General features: G+C 32.0%; 1 protein-coding gene across 1 annotated transcript in view; it reads right to left on the bottom strand.

Annotated features, from left to right (window-relative positions):
• Positions 1 to 104: 104 nt before the first annotated feature.
• lamb2 (laminin, beta 2 (laminin S)) overlaps positions 105 to 13,682 on the bottom strand; it is a 47,738-nt gene continuing 34,160 nt past the window's right edge. The window contains exons 22-34 of the mRNA XM_051096608.1: positions 12,623 to 12,847; positions 12,320 to 12,537; positions 9,524 to 9,620; positions 8,990 to 9,362; positions 6,867 to 7,051; positions 6,460 to 6,701; positions 6,165 to 6,368; positions 5,885 to 6,029; positions 4,257 to 4,464; positions 4,042 to 4,183; positions 3,775 to 3,951; positions 3,544 to 3,703; positions 105 to 1,629 (exon numbers count right to left, since the gene is read on the bottom strand). Coding sequence (XP_050952565.1) covers positions 1,493 to 1,629; positions 3,544 to 3,703; positions 3,775 to 3,951; positions 4,042 to 4,183; positions 4,257 to 4,464; positions 5,885 to 6,029; positions 6,165 to 6,368; positions 6,460 to 6,701; positions 6,867 to 7,051; positions 8,990 to 9,362; positions 9,524 to 9,620; positions 12,320 to 12,537; positions 12,623 to 12,847 — 2,513 coding nt within the window. The 3' untranslated portion in view covers positions 105 to 1,492. The remainder of the gene's footprint in view (positions 1,630 to 3,543; positions 3,704 to 3,774; positions 3,952 to 4,041; positions 4,184 to 4,256; positions 4,465 to 5,884; positions 6,030 to 6,164; positions 6,369 to 6,459; positions 6,702 to 6,866; positions 7,052 to 8,989; positions 9,363 to 9,523; positions 9,621 to 12,319; positions 12,538 to 12,622; positions 12,848 to 13,682) is intronic.

Raw genomic sequence — 13,682 nt, 5'->3', positions numbered from 1 at the left:
AATGTCATTCAACCTTTGTTTTTAACTATTTCAGTCCTCATATATTATTATATATTAGGGTTAAACATAACAGTCTAACAATTACACAGAGAATGTACAAGTAATCACACAGGGATATTATTTATTATTATTATTTTTAAGTAATATTGTTATTAGAAACACAATGTACATTAATGTACATGATACACAACCAGTGACTTATATAGACAATGTAACTAATTTTACTTCATTTAACAATGTGTTTGTAAGTTCATTCTTACAGTAGTTTCTCTTAGACAGATATTCAGCCTATTGTAGAAATACATTTCTGAAAAGACAACTAAAGTACACTACCAGTCAAAAAAAAGTCTCTTCTGCTCACCAAGCCTGCATTTTTTGATCCAAAGTAAAGAAAAAACAGTACAATTTTGAAATGCTTTTACTATTTAAAATAGGTGTTTTCTATTTTAATATATTTTAAGATGTAATTTATTCCTGTGATTTCAAAACTGAATTTTTAGCATCATTACTCTAGTCACATGATCCTTTAGAAATCAGTCTGATTGGCTGCTCAAAAAACTATTATTATTATCATGTTGAAAACAGCTGAGTAGAATTTTTTCAGGTTTCTTTGATGAATAGAAAATTCAGAAGAACAGCATTTATCTGAAATATAAACCTTTTTAGACATTATAAATGTCTTTAGAATCACTTTTGATCAATTTAAAGCATCCTTGCTAAATAATAGTATTACTATAAATGCTGATCTTTGGATCTTTCTATTCATCAGAGAATCCTGAAAAAAATGTACTACTGTTTTAAATATTGCTAATAATAATAAAAATGTTTTTTAATCAGCAAATCAGAATATTAGAATGATTTCTGAAGGATCATGTGACACTGAAGACTAGAGTAATGATGCTGAAAATTTAGCTTTGATCACAGGAATAAATTACATTTTAAAATATATTCAAATAGAAAGCTGTTATTTTAAATAGTAAAAACATTTCACAGTGTACTGTTCAAAAACTTTTGACTGCTAGTGTATGTGTTTCTCATTAGAAAACGAGTGTTAATAAAGTACAAAGCTATATCGGTTTTAACAGAAAAAGGGCAGGCAGAAAATCTATACAATAAACCTTCTGTGCCACGATTCAGTGTCTTTTACATTCAAGCAAACTCAGTATCTTCATCATATTGTATTCAGTATTTTACAGTCAAACTTCTAACAACAAGAAAGTAGAATACTGCTCTGCCTTACAAGACACATGTGAACATTTGCAGTTGCAGAATGAAAACAGGTTAATGTAGTGTCGTTACAATAGTAGCCCTTCATTAAAACAACATTTGTTCCAGACATAGAGTCTGGTGGCAGTTTGGCATCGTCTTGTAGGTTTGTTGACAAAAATTGTAGCAGCCTGGGAAAAGAGTTAAAAGACAAATCTTTTCAGACAGTAGTGAATTTTTAGAGACAGCAGCAGTCCAGCTGTTGGGCTTTCCTTTCTGTGAGTGATTATTGACAGGTGTTGTAGATCTGAATCTGCTTATTGATTGCATTCAGAATTGCCTTCATTTTATCTTCCAGGCCATCCAGCTGCCTGGCTTTTCCTTCCAATACCTTCTGGTTTTCCTCATAGTCTTTTTCAAGCTCTGTGCATGCAAAACAATAACAAAACCAGGTCATAAATAAAACAATGACTGCCTTCCAAGAAAATGGCACAAGATCAGTATGACTGATCTCCACAAGAGGGCACTTTATGTTTTTCATTTACTTGACAGGCACACTGCAGAAATGCTATGTGCCGTAAAACGTAAATATAGTATATATTACTATTATAAATATATTATATACGTAAATATATATATATATGTATATATATTACACAGTTTATTCTACAACATAAAAAATATTAGATTTACATGTTTTCAAATATATTTAAATGACAGTATAAATAATAAAATATTTATTTCAATATGTATTTATTAATTAATTTTTTGTTATATTATAGCTAGCTCTGTACTGTACATCTGAGATGTTTCTACATTTAAAATATAATTACATAATTATAATATTATTTAATTATTACACAATAATGTTTTTATGTATTTTATATATATTTAAATAACAATATAAATAAAATATTTATTTATCAATGTATTTATTGTTATATTATGTTAGCTTTGTACATTTCTGTAAAGTTTCTACATTCAAAATATATACAGTATAATTATATAATTATAATATTAAATTATTACACAAATTTATTTTTTAATGTATATATAATTACACAATTTCTTTTACAACATAAAAAATAGATTTATATGTTTTTAAATATATTTAAATGATAGTATAAATAAAAAAGATAACATTTATTTCAATATGTATTTATTAATTAATTTATTGTTATATTATGCTAGCTCTGTACTGTGCATTTCTGTAAAGTTTCTACATTCAAAATATATACAGTATAATTATATAATTATAATATTTAATTATTACACAAATTCATTTTTTAATGTATTTTATTTAAATGCTAACATAAGTAATAAAATAATATTTATTTTTAATATTTATTTAATTATTGTTAAAATGTTTAAATGCTAATATAAATAAATATTTTTATGTATTTTATGTGTTTTATTTATAAATATATATATTTATAAATTTATAATAAAATTGTATGTATTTTATATATTTAAATACTAATATAAATAATAAAATAATATTTATTTTTTATATTTATTTATTCATTTATTTATTGTTATATTACACCAGCTCTGTACTGTACGTCTCTGTAATGTTTCTACATTCAAAATGTACATAATTATATAATTATATTATTTAATTATTACACAAAAGATTCTTTTAAATGTATTTTATATATTTAAATGACAATATAAATAATAAAATAATATTTATTTTTAATATTTATTTATTGTTATATAACGCCAGCTCTGTACTGTACATCTCTGTGATGTTTCTACATTCAAAATATATATAATTATATAATTATAATATTATTTAATTATTACACAGAATGTTGTTTTATGTATTTTAGATATTTAAATGATAACTTAAATATTTACATTTTTATTTGTAATTTTTTTTTATTAATTCATTCATTGTTATATTACGCTAGCTCTGTACTGTGCATCTCTGTGATTTTTCTATATTCAAAATATATATAATTATAATATAATTTAATTATTGCACAAAATGTTTGATAAAATATTTAAATGATAATATAAATAATAAAATATTTATTTTTAATATTTATGTATATTTTTATGTATGTCATTAAAGCAAAAAAGGGAAAACCCAAATACTAAGAAATACTGATATTCATTTTAACTTTTCAATTTAACTTACTTAAACTCCAATGATGATCATATAAAATGTAATAGAAAAAAATGTAATAAGTTAGAAACAAATGCAAAATACAAGTTTTTCCATCACTGGTCACCGACTTTTCTGACGAAACTGTACAGGTACTTCGAAACAATGTATCTAATTAAACTATAATATACTTCCTCCAGTTCTCTGTGTGTCTCTTACAAACATACCCGCCAGCCTCTGCAGTTTATCCTGTGCATCCTTTAGCAGCTCCTTGGCTTCATCTCTCAGGCGCTCTGCTTTCTGCTTGGCGTCCTGCATTGTCTTGGCCTTATTGTCCATCAGACCCTGAACAGTACGGTACTTATCGGACAGCTCGCCGTCCAGGATCTAAAATAGACAATAAAGTTACTAAATTCTGGTAAACAAAACACTGTGACAAACAGATGACTCCCACACACCTCTTTAGCTTCACTGGCCTTGTCCCGGGCCATGGTTGCCGTCTCCTCTGCCCGTGCTGCGTCCAGGCTGTTGTTGGCACGTTTGGTCTTTAAGGCCTCTATTTGGCGTCCCAGATTTCCCAGCCTGTCCATAGCATCATTAAGATCTCTCTCACGAGCTGCGGTCTCTGACTGGATCTTTAAAAAGATTTTCAGAGCGCTTGTGGTCAAAACGTATCAATTTAGAAGCATAAGAATTCAAGGTATTTCAAATTAAAGTTGTTTTACCTGTGCTAGGCGGTTTTGAGTTTGGCCGATGTCATTTCTAGCTTTCTGAATGGCCTTCTCTGCAGCCGCCTGAGCTCTGCCGGCATCGTTCAAGGCCTTTTTCACATTCTCAGCTGTGTTCTTTACACCCTCTGCCTTACTCCTGCAGTGAAACAATATGGTATGCATGTATATTTACAAAGTGATGTACAAAACCAGATGTGCAGATAAGTTACCTGGCTTTCTTGGCATCCAGCAGCAGCTGTTCTGCTTTGCGGACGTCATTCTGGGTCTGCTCCAGAATAGCGTCCACATTGGACAGGCTCTTGACACGGTCTTTAATTTCATCTGCAAGGTGTCGAATCTGCCTGGGAGAAGCAGGGATTGACAGCTCCAGCACACGATTGGCCACCGCCTCAATGCTGTCAGGATCTGCTCCCTCCTCTGCAAATATTCAACATTTTCAGTTTTCAGACAAGTCTGGGACAGGATTGAACCTAGGGTTCAGCAAATTAAATGAGCTCATAATAATTCAAAGTGTTGTAAGTTAAAATTTTATTAGAAGAAATGAAATGTTATGGAAAACTAGATTGTTGATGAATGTTTTACAAATTTAGTAAAAATCTGGTAAAGAAGCATGGCATATTATGCATTTTATTTTTTTTCATTTAATAATATAATATAATATAATATAATAGGACAAGTGGTTGAAAGAAAGAATGGATAATAAAAAAATTATAAAAAAAAATAAGACAAGCAGTTTGGAGAAATAATGGCTAATATAATATAATATAATATAATATAATATAATAATGTTTCTTACTTTTTTAATTAGTAAGTAAAATTCAGCGGTGCCTGTGGATAATTTTTAAACAGTGGTAAGATCAGAAACTGAAAAATATTTGAGAGAAAATAAGATTTTTTAAAATAAATTATAATATAATTATATATAATAATAGTTTAAATAAATTATAATACAATTTTATTTATTAAGTATAATATAATATAATTGTGGAGAAAGAATGGATAATAAAAAATGTAAAAAATAATAAGATAAGCAGTTTGGGGAAATTATGGTCATTTAATATATTTTAATGTAATATAATGTAATATAATATAATATATAAAATAATAACATAATAGGACAAGTGGTTTGGAAAAAGAATAGATAAAAATGATTTTAAAAATAAGACAAGCAGTTTGGAGAGAGAATGTATAATAAAACATGTTTAAACAATAAAAAATACGGTAATATAATATTATATAATAGAATATTTCTTACTTTTTTTTAATTAGCGGTCACTGTGGATAATTTGTAAACAGTGGTAAGATCACAAATGGGAAAAATGAGAGAAAATATGAATAGTATTTTTAAAAAAATTAAAATAATATTTCTTACTTTTTTAATTAGTAAGTATAATTCAGATAATTTCTAAACAGTGGTAAGATCAGAAATGGAAAAATATGAAAGAGAGAAATATGACATTTTAAACAAATGTAGTATAATTATATATAATAATAATAATTCAAATAAATTATAATAAAATTTAGATAATTATATAAATAAATATAATATGATAAAATAGGACAATTTGAGAAAGAATGGATAATAAAAAAATACAAAAAAAAAAAAAATAATAAGACAAGCAGTTTAGAGAAATGATGGTAATTTAATATAATATAATGTAATATAATATTTCTTAATTTTTTTAATTAGCAGTCCCTTTGGATAATTTGTAAACAGTGGTAAGATCACAAATGGAAAAAAATGAGAGAGAAAATATGAATTGTTTTTTAAAAATTTAAAAGTATAATATTAAGTATAAACTAGAATAATATAATATAATATAATATGAAAACTCACGCATGAGGAATTCACGAATTTGTTTGATGAGGTCCCTCAGGTCAGTGTTAGAATTATCCACCTTATTTTTGGTATCACTAGCTTTTTCCAAAGCTGCCTGGGCTTTATCCTTTGCTTCCTGAGCCTTGGTTTTAGCATCTGCCACCTTAATAAGACCATCAAGACAACATAAGATGCAGAGAAAAGACTTTCTGGAGAATGTCAAATAATAAAAGAAAATGTCAGCACTGAAAACGCTCTAATCATGCTAGTCAGAAAAAAAGTTAAAGTGTGTTTCTACCTGCTTAAAAAGCTCCTCCACTACTCCCATAGCTTTATCCAACTCTTTTTCTGCATGCTTGGATCTGTCCAGGGCATTGTTGGCCACTGCGACGGCTCCATTACAATTCAGGCCACCACAATGGCGCTTGCCCTCATCGTCACGACAGCCAGCGCCGCCACAAGGACTGTCCACACATGGAGCGTCACCCGGTGCCCCACATACCTACAAAAACAATAAATCAAGAGCTATAAAGTAAACTAATATCATAAAAAAAATAATTAGACAATATTAGATTGTGTTTCATCCAGCTTACCTTTTCATTGATTTTCTTCATATCCAGATTCTGAGCTTTAGCATTTAAGTCTGTGAGCGTACGTTTGTTGGCAGCATTTTTGCGGTTAAAATCGTCTCTCTTTTGGGAAATCAGTCGCTCTGTTTTCTTGCGGGTGTCTGCCGATTGGCTCACTGTGCTGGGAATGTCAGTGGTAGATCTGTTTGCGCGGTGCTCTGCATCACGTGACTTGTTGTACGAGGCCAGGATGCTGTCATATGCACCTGAGGAAAAATACCAAATGTTAAATTGCATATAGATCCAAAAGATCAATGGATTGTTCTCTGGCAGGTAATCATAATTAAATGCCACTTGTTTTGATATTTTGCATATAATGGGGCCCCTCTAAATGCATTTTTAGGTACAATAGTCAGTAATCAGTTACTAACCCAAGAAGTTGGAGTTCTTGAGGATGTCAAGCTGACGGTTAAGCTGATCTGAGTTCAGGTTGAGTTCTTTTGCTTCTCTCTCCAGGGTACTTAATGCATTGCTGGCCTCATAGTTGCTGTCCTGCACAGCGGTCAGGTCTCCCTCCAGCTGGTTCAGTGTGTCTGTGGTCTCACCAATCTGAGCTCTGAGAGACAAAAAGAGAGCTGGTGAACTGACCGAACTTATCTCCATCAAGGGTGTAAACAGCGAGAACAAAATGTGAGAAAAATAGTAATATTTGAAATTATACTTAAATTATATTTACGTGAAAGTATAGGTAAATACAGTTGCATGCGAACCCCTTGCAGAATCTGTGAAAATGTGAATAATTTTAACAAAATAAGAGAGATCATCCAAATTGCATGTTATTTTTTATTTAGTACTGTCCTCAGTAAGACATTTTACAAAAAAGATGTTTACATATAGTCCACAACACCAAAAAGGTGTAAAAAAATAACCACTTTAAAAGTTTGGGAACCCTTGGTTCTTAATACTGTGTGGTTACCTGGTTGATCTACAACTGTTTTTTTTTTAGTTTTGTGACCGTTGTTCATGAGTCCCTTGTTTGTTCTGAACAGTTAAACTGAGCACTGTTCTTCAGAAAAATCCTGCAGATTCTTCAGTTTCCCAGCATCTTTGCATATTTGAACCCTTTCCAGCAGCCCTAATGATTTTGAGATCGATCTTTTCACTCTGAGGACAACTGAGGGACTCAAATACAACTATTAAAAAAGGTTCAAACACTCACTGATAATCCAGAAGGAAACACAATGCATTAAGAGCCGGGGGGTGAAAACTTCTGAACAGGATGAAGATATTCAAATTTTTCTTTTTTTGTTGAAATATCATTTTTTTTCTATTTAGTACTGCCCTTCAGAAGCAACCTGTATGTTTCCTGGAAGACAAATTAAGTACAATTTACCTAAATCTTCCAAAAACCTAAAAATTCCAAAAGTTTTCACCCCCCAGCTCTTAATGCATAAGAGTATTTTGTTAAAATTATTCACATTTTCACAGATTCTGTAAGGGGTTCCAAAGCTTTTGCATGCAGCTGTAGGTAGGTAAGTAAGTAGGTAATTTTGTTCTCAAAAGTACAAAAGTAATAGAGCATTTAACATAAAAAAAATTCCAAAATTAATGACTTAAATGTTTAAAAATAAAAACATTTTTCTATTAAGCTATTAAAAATGATAAAAAAGACATTTTCTAATTAATTAAATAATCTAACTTCCAATTCATTTCTAATAAAAAACGTAAATAATTCTAGTAACACATGAATTCCCAATAATAATTAAGTGTAGTAATTAAAGGATTATTTCACTTCCAGAATAAAAACTTCCTAATAATTTATTCACCCCTATGTCATCCAAGATGTTCATGTCTTTCTTTCTTTAGTCGAAAAGAGTTAAGGTTTTTGAGGAAACGTTCTAGGATTTTTCTCCATATAGTGTACTTCAATGGTGTTCAGTGGGTTAAAGGTCTAAATTGCAGTTTCAATGCAGCATCCAAAATCATTTATTTACCTTTCTTGTAAAGGGTGTTTGACTTTCTTTGCATGTTTGCTTCGTAAACACTGGGTCAGTACTTCCGCCTACGTCACGTGCGACCTTACCAACATGACTACGTAATGTGTGAAGTCAAGTGAGTGCAGAATGAGCATTTGTGGTTAAAAGGTATACACATTTTTTTTTTTTTTAGGAAAATGGACGATCATTTCACTAGCTAAGACCCTTATTCTTCGATTAGGATCATGTAGAACCCTTTGAAGCTGCACTGAAACTGTGATTTGGACCTTCAAACCATTTGTACCCATTGAAGTCCACTATATGGAAAAAAATCCTGGAATGTTTTCCTCAAAAACCTTAATTTCTTTTTCGACTGAAGAAAGAAAGACATGAACATCTTGGATGACATTAGGGGTGAGTAAATTATCAGGAAATTTTAATTCTGGAAGTGAACTATTCTTTTAAGTAAAATTACTCAAGTAATTTTCTCTCTAGCCTGTAAAAGAAAATCTTTCAAGCAATACAAAATTTAGCAATTAGCAATACATGTGGTGTGTCTCCCTCTAACCAAACTGTACCTGAGATCCTCGATCATGCCCATCAGAGTGGTCACAGCCTCAGCAGTGGCATTGCGGGCATTAACAATGTCCCGCGCCTGTGCCAGCATATCCTCCAGCTCTTTAAATCTTCTCTCGAAGGCTCGAGTCAAGCCCGTAGTCTGAAGCTCCTTGGCTCGATCTGTGAGCGCTTTGGTTCTGGTTGCCAGATCTTGAACGATGCGGTCCCAGTCCCCGAAGCACTGGTGGCAAGGCTTGCAATCAGGGAAGGTGCCAGAGAAACCACGGGCACATTGATCACAGCGGACACCAGAAACTCCCTGCTGGCACACGCAATGACCAGTCACACGGTTGCACTGAGATGACTCGATGCCCCGGGGGTCACAGTCACATGCTGTGGGGAGAGAAGTAACCAAATCAATTGGATTTGGTCAATTGGGATTACTTGTGAATCAAAAATGTGCTAATTAGATGATAAATGGAGTTACGTTAGCATTAGAGATTATATGGACACAGATTATATAAATATATAGTGCTCTGAAAGTGATACAATACCTCGGCACAGTACTCTTGGGTCACCCCAGTGGTTCTCCTGACAGTCTTTACAGGTCTTTCCTCCAAACCCAACACGGCACTGGCATTGACCTGTGAACTATATGCATTTGGGTTCAAAAACAACATTAGCAATATTTAAAGTGTAAACCGGAAGTTGCTGCCCAAGAACGATAACTATAAAGATAACAATAAAGATAATCACTCTAAAAATCATTCTCAGTATTAAAGAATGGCAGAGTCCACACCACAGCTATAACAATAAAGGCACAGAGAAATTATATCCTTGGAATCACTTTCAGAACATTTCTTCCAGCTGAAGGATGATAAAACGTGGACAGCCAATCAGAATCAATCTTGCTGTAATGAACTCGAGAATTTAAAGTGGCAGACAAGCGTCATCATCATCAAGGTCACATACTGAACACCGTTCTGGAGGTTTATTTTAGCTGTTGATGTCCTTACGAGTATATATTTGTGGTATAAGTGCCAAAAACCATCTTAATATATTTTTACAGCTTCTCTCTTAGGAGCTCTGTCAAGAACAGGTTGATTTTGGCCAGTCTAATTAATATTCATAAGCCTCTCTTCTGATTGGCCCATTGATTTTTGAGTGCTGCATGGCCAGGCCAACCACAGGTAACTAGGTTCATGTATGCTGTAGCCTGCTGTGGCTTGGTGATACTCAACAGAATGTTTTTATTTATTACATTTTTTTTCAAACACTGAATGTAGTAAGCTGCGTAACTATTGCTTTAGTAAAGCCCCTTTTACACACCACATTGATTCCGGAAAATTGCCGGAAAGTTGCCAGCGTGCCTTCTGTGTGAATGCAAACACGTCCCAGGATTGATTCCGGGAATTATCCCGGATTGGGAACCTAGTAACATTGCTGGGGTCAGTCCCGGAACGAGCACTGAACAAAAGCCAGAACCAATGCCATAAAGGCTGTGTTGTAGTGATGATGCACGTTATTGTGCGACTGTTCACGATGAAAAAAAGCAGCGATTAGGGAGTTCCTCACTCAGATCATTTGTCAGTTTAGTTTCAATTTAGTGCAATGGGATCTTTATGGGTTGTGTGTAAAGCACCCACAGATTCCAGAAAATCACTGTGTGAATGAACCAAATGAAACAATTCCGGAACAAATCATGGGACACATTATCCGTGTATTTTCCGGAATCGCTGTGTGAAAGAGGCTAAAGCTGATGTGCCACTGATTTCTTATATGAATGTTGTTCGGAAGCCTGTACAATGATGTTGTTTCCTGACATTCATTGACTGAACAGCATTATAGGTGCAACATTCCTTAATGTCAACAGAATGCTCTAAAGGGACCATCAAAATAAAGTGTTACAGAGATTTTTTTTTTTTTTTTCATTTTCAATAATGGATATTTAATGGTTCATACTCATTTCTTCTATTTTTACATTTAGATAATTTTTTCCATTATCTTATACTCACTTAATCTTTAAAAACACTGTTAAATGTAATCTTTAGCGAATTTCAAAATGAATATCTATTTTTCATATGATAGACTATAATGTTGTGCCTACTGTAAATTCACTTGTAGCATTTAAAATTACCGCTTTTTTTCCTCTTTTTTTTCCCATTTATTTAGACAAAACAGTATAGAATTTTAAAATTATCCATTTACCAGTTATCAATCATAACATCAAATAATATTTGCTCTGTATTGTCCAGAATTTTAATATTAGATAAGCCAAGCTTTTCAGTGCCTATCCCCAAGTCCACTTATCAACCTATCTTTGTTTAAAATCTAAAATACTGTATTATAAATAAATAAACAAATAAATGAATAAATGAATGAATGAATGAATAAATAAATAAATAAACAAACACTACCTTTGAAAATTTTGTCATTTTTTTAAAAAAGATTATTTAAAATAAGTCTTATAAAATAATGGTTTATAATATTTTAAAATATTATTGCCATTTAAATAATTGTTTTCTATTTTAATATATTTTAAAATGTAGTTTGTTCCTGTGATGGCAAAGCTAAATTTTCAGCACTATTACTTGAGACTTCTATATAAGCCTATTTCCACCACTGAATAAATCTCACAACTGTGATTTTTTTTCATCAGAATTGTGTGATACAAACTTGCAATTCTGACTTTTTTCTCAGAGATGGAAGATACAAGCTTGCAGTAATAAAATTTGTATTGTGTGATGTAAATTTAAATTTTGCAATTCTGAGTTTTTTCTTGGAATTATGAGTAAAGTTGCAATTCTGAGAAATAAAGTTAGAATTCCAAGATATAAACTCACAATTCAGACTTTTTCTCAGAATTGCGAGTTTAAATGTAAACTCACAATTGCGAGGAAGAAAGTCAGAATTGTGAAATAAAAACTGGCATTTACCTTTTTATAAAAATGTTATTCAGTGGCAGAAACGGCTTCCATAGATTTCAGTGTCACATCATCTTTCAGAAATTATTCTAATATGCTGATTTGATGAACAAAAAACATTTCTTACTATTATCGTCTGTTAAAAAAACAGTTGTGCTACTTAATATTTTTGTAGAAATCACAGTACTTAATTTTTCCAGAACATATTCTTTGATGAACCGAAAGTTCAAAAGAACAGTATTTATTTAAAATAAAAATCTTTTATGAAATTCTAAATGTCTTTACTAATGTCACTTTTAATCAGTTTAAACCATCCTGAATTGTCAATTTCTTTTAAAAAAATTCTTACTAACCTCAGAATTTTAAATGGTACTTCATACATATATACTGCCCTGAATGTGAGCCGTATTTATAAGCAAAAGGTACCTCATTACAAGCAGATGTGTAGGCATTATTGGGGTCACAGCCACAGGGCTCACAGCCTTGTCCACTCGCCAGGTTCCAGTTATTGGGAGCACAGTGATCACAGGTTTGTCCAATAACATTAGGCAGACACTGACACTGTCCTGTGGCACGCTGGCACACACAGTCATCTCGAGACAGACATTGACTGCGCTCCGTGCCCAAGAAGTTGCAGGTGCACTCTGGGTAGATGAAAACGTTGAAAAGGTTAATTATGTTAATGGTTCACTATAATATAAAAGTAATTTAAAACCAAGGTAAACTCACTCCGGCAGTTGCGGCGGGTAGCATCTCCATAGTATCCGCTTTTGCACACGCCACAGTCCGGTCCGTCAGTGTTGTACAGGCACTTGAGACACTGGCCAGTACGCTTGTCACATGCCTCAGGATCTGATAGGTCGATGTTGTTACTGCAACGACAAGCTTGGCACCGTCCACCGGGCTTAGAGGGGTCACCGTAATAACCCGGAGCACATTCGTCACAACGTGGACCTGGTTGATGGAGAAAGTAGGAGTTTAGTTGCATAAAGATTTTGATTAAATATCTTTAAAAATGATGTTTTACTTCCATGTCACAATTAAACAAAGCAAATGTCTTTATAAACCATCTTTGAAAAGAGGAAAAGAGAAATGACTAATACATTTGAAGAACATTTTTAATGCTGAACTGCTTTTAATAAAATTTTTCACTAAAACTGTCACAGCTGGAAAATCCATAGTCATCTTAGGATAAAGCACTTCCAATTTCGTGATGCTTTTTCCATACTCTGCACAATTTATTTAATCGGGTTACTGAGTTTGACTACATAATTAATATAAGCAATATTAGGTTCACATATCTAAAAGAAAAAGTGTTAAACTGAGTTGAAACAAAATAATTATTGGTGGCTTCATGTTATAAAAACAGCAAAATATGGGGTATAGTCTTTTAAATTGTAGAACAATATTCAGTTAAATGACATTAAATTAATAAATTAAATTATTAATGGAATTATTATTAAAATAAATAAAGGATGCAAGTGCACGCATACAAAATCTTCATGTGAAGCTCTACTAAGAATACAGTCTAAAAAAAAAAACTCACAAATGATTAAAAATGACTCTCCAGAAGATTTCAAAATTTTTAATCTTAATGCCAAATCATAATAGACTCAACTTTCTAGTGCTAGTATAATAATCTCCTGAAGAGTGAAGAGGTACAAAGCATCAGAGTGAAAATGACACATCGGTAGATCGGAAGTACTTTTGAAGCTCTACTTTACTTTAGCTGTCACTCAATTTCATCTAAACAGGAAGCGCTGATTCATGTATTTTTATTCACTCTGTT

Source organism: Labeo rohita, chromosome 23 (genome assembly GCF_022985175.1).
Source record: "Labeo rohita strain BAU-BD-2019 chromosome 23, IGBB_LRoh.1.0, whole genome shotgun sequence".
NCBI classification, from domain to species: domain Eukaryota; kingdom Metazoa; phylum Chordata; class Actinopteri; order Cypriniformes; family Cyprinidae; genus Labeo; species Labeo rohita.
This window is presented reverse-complemented; position numbering and strand designations above follow the sequence as displayed.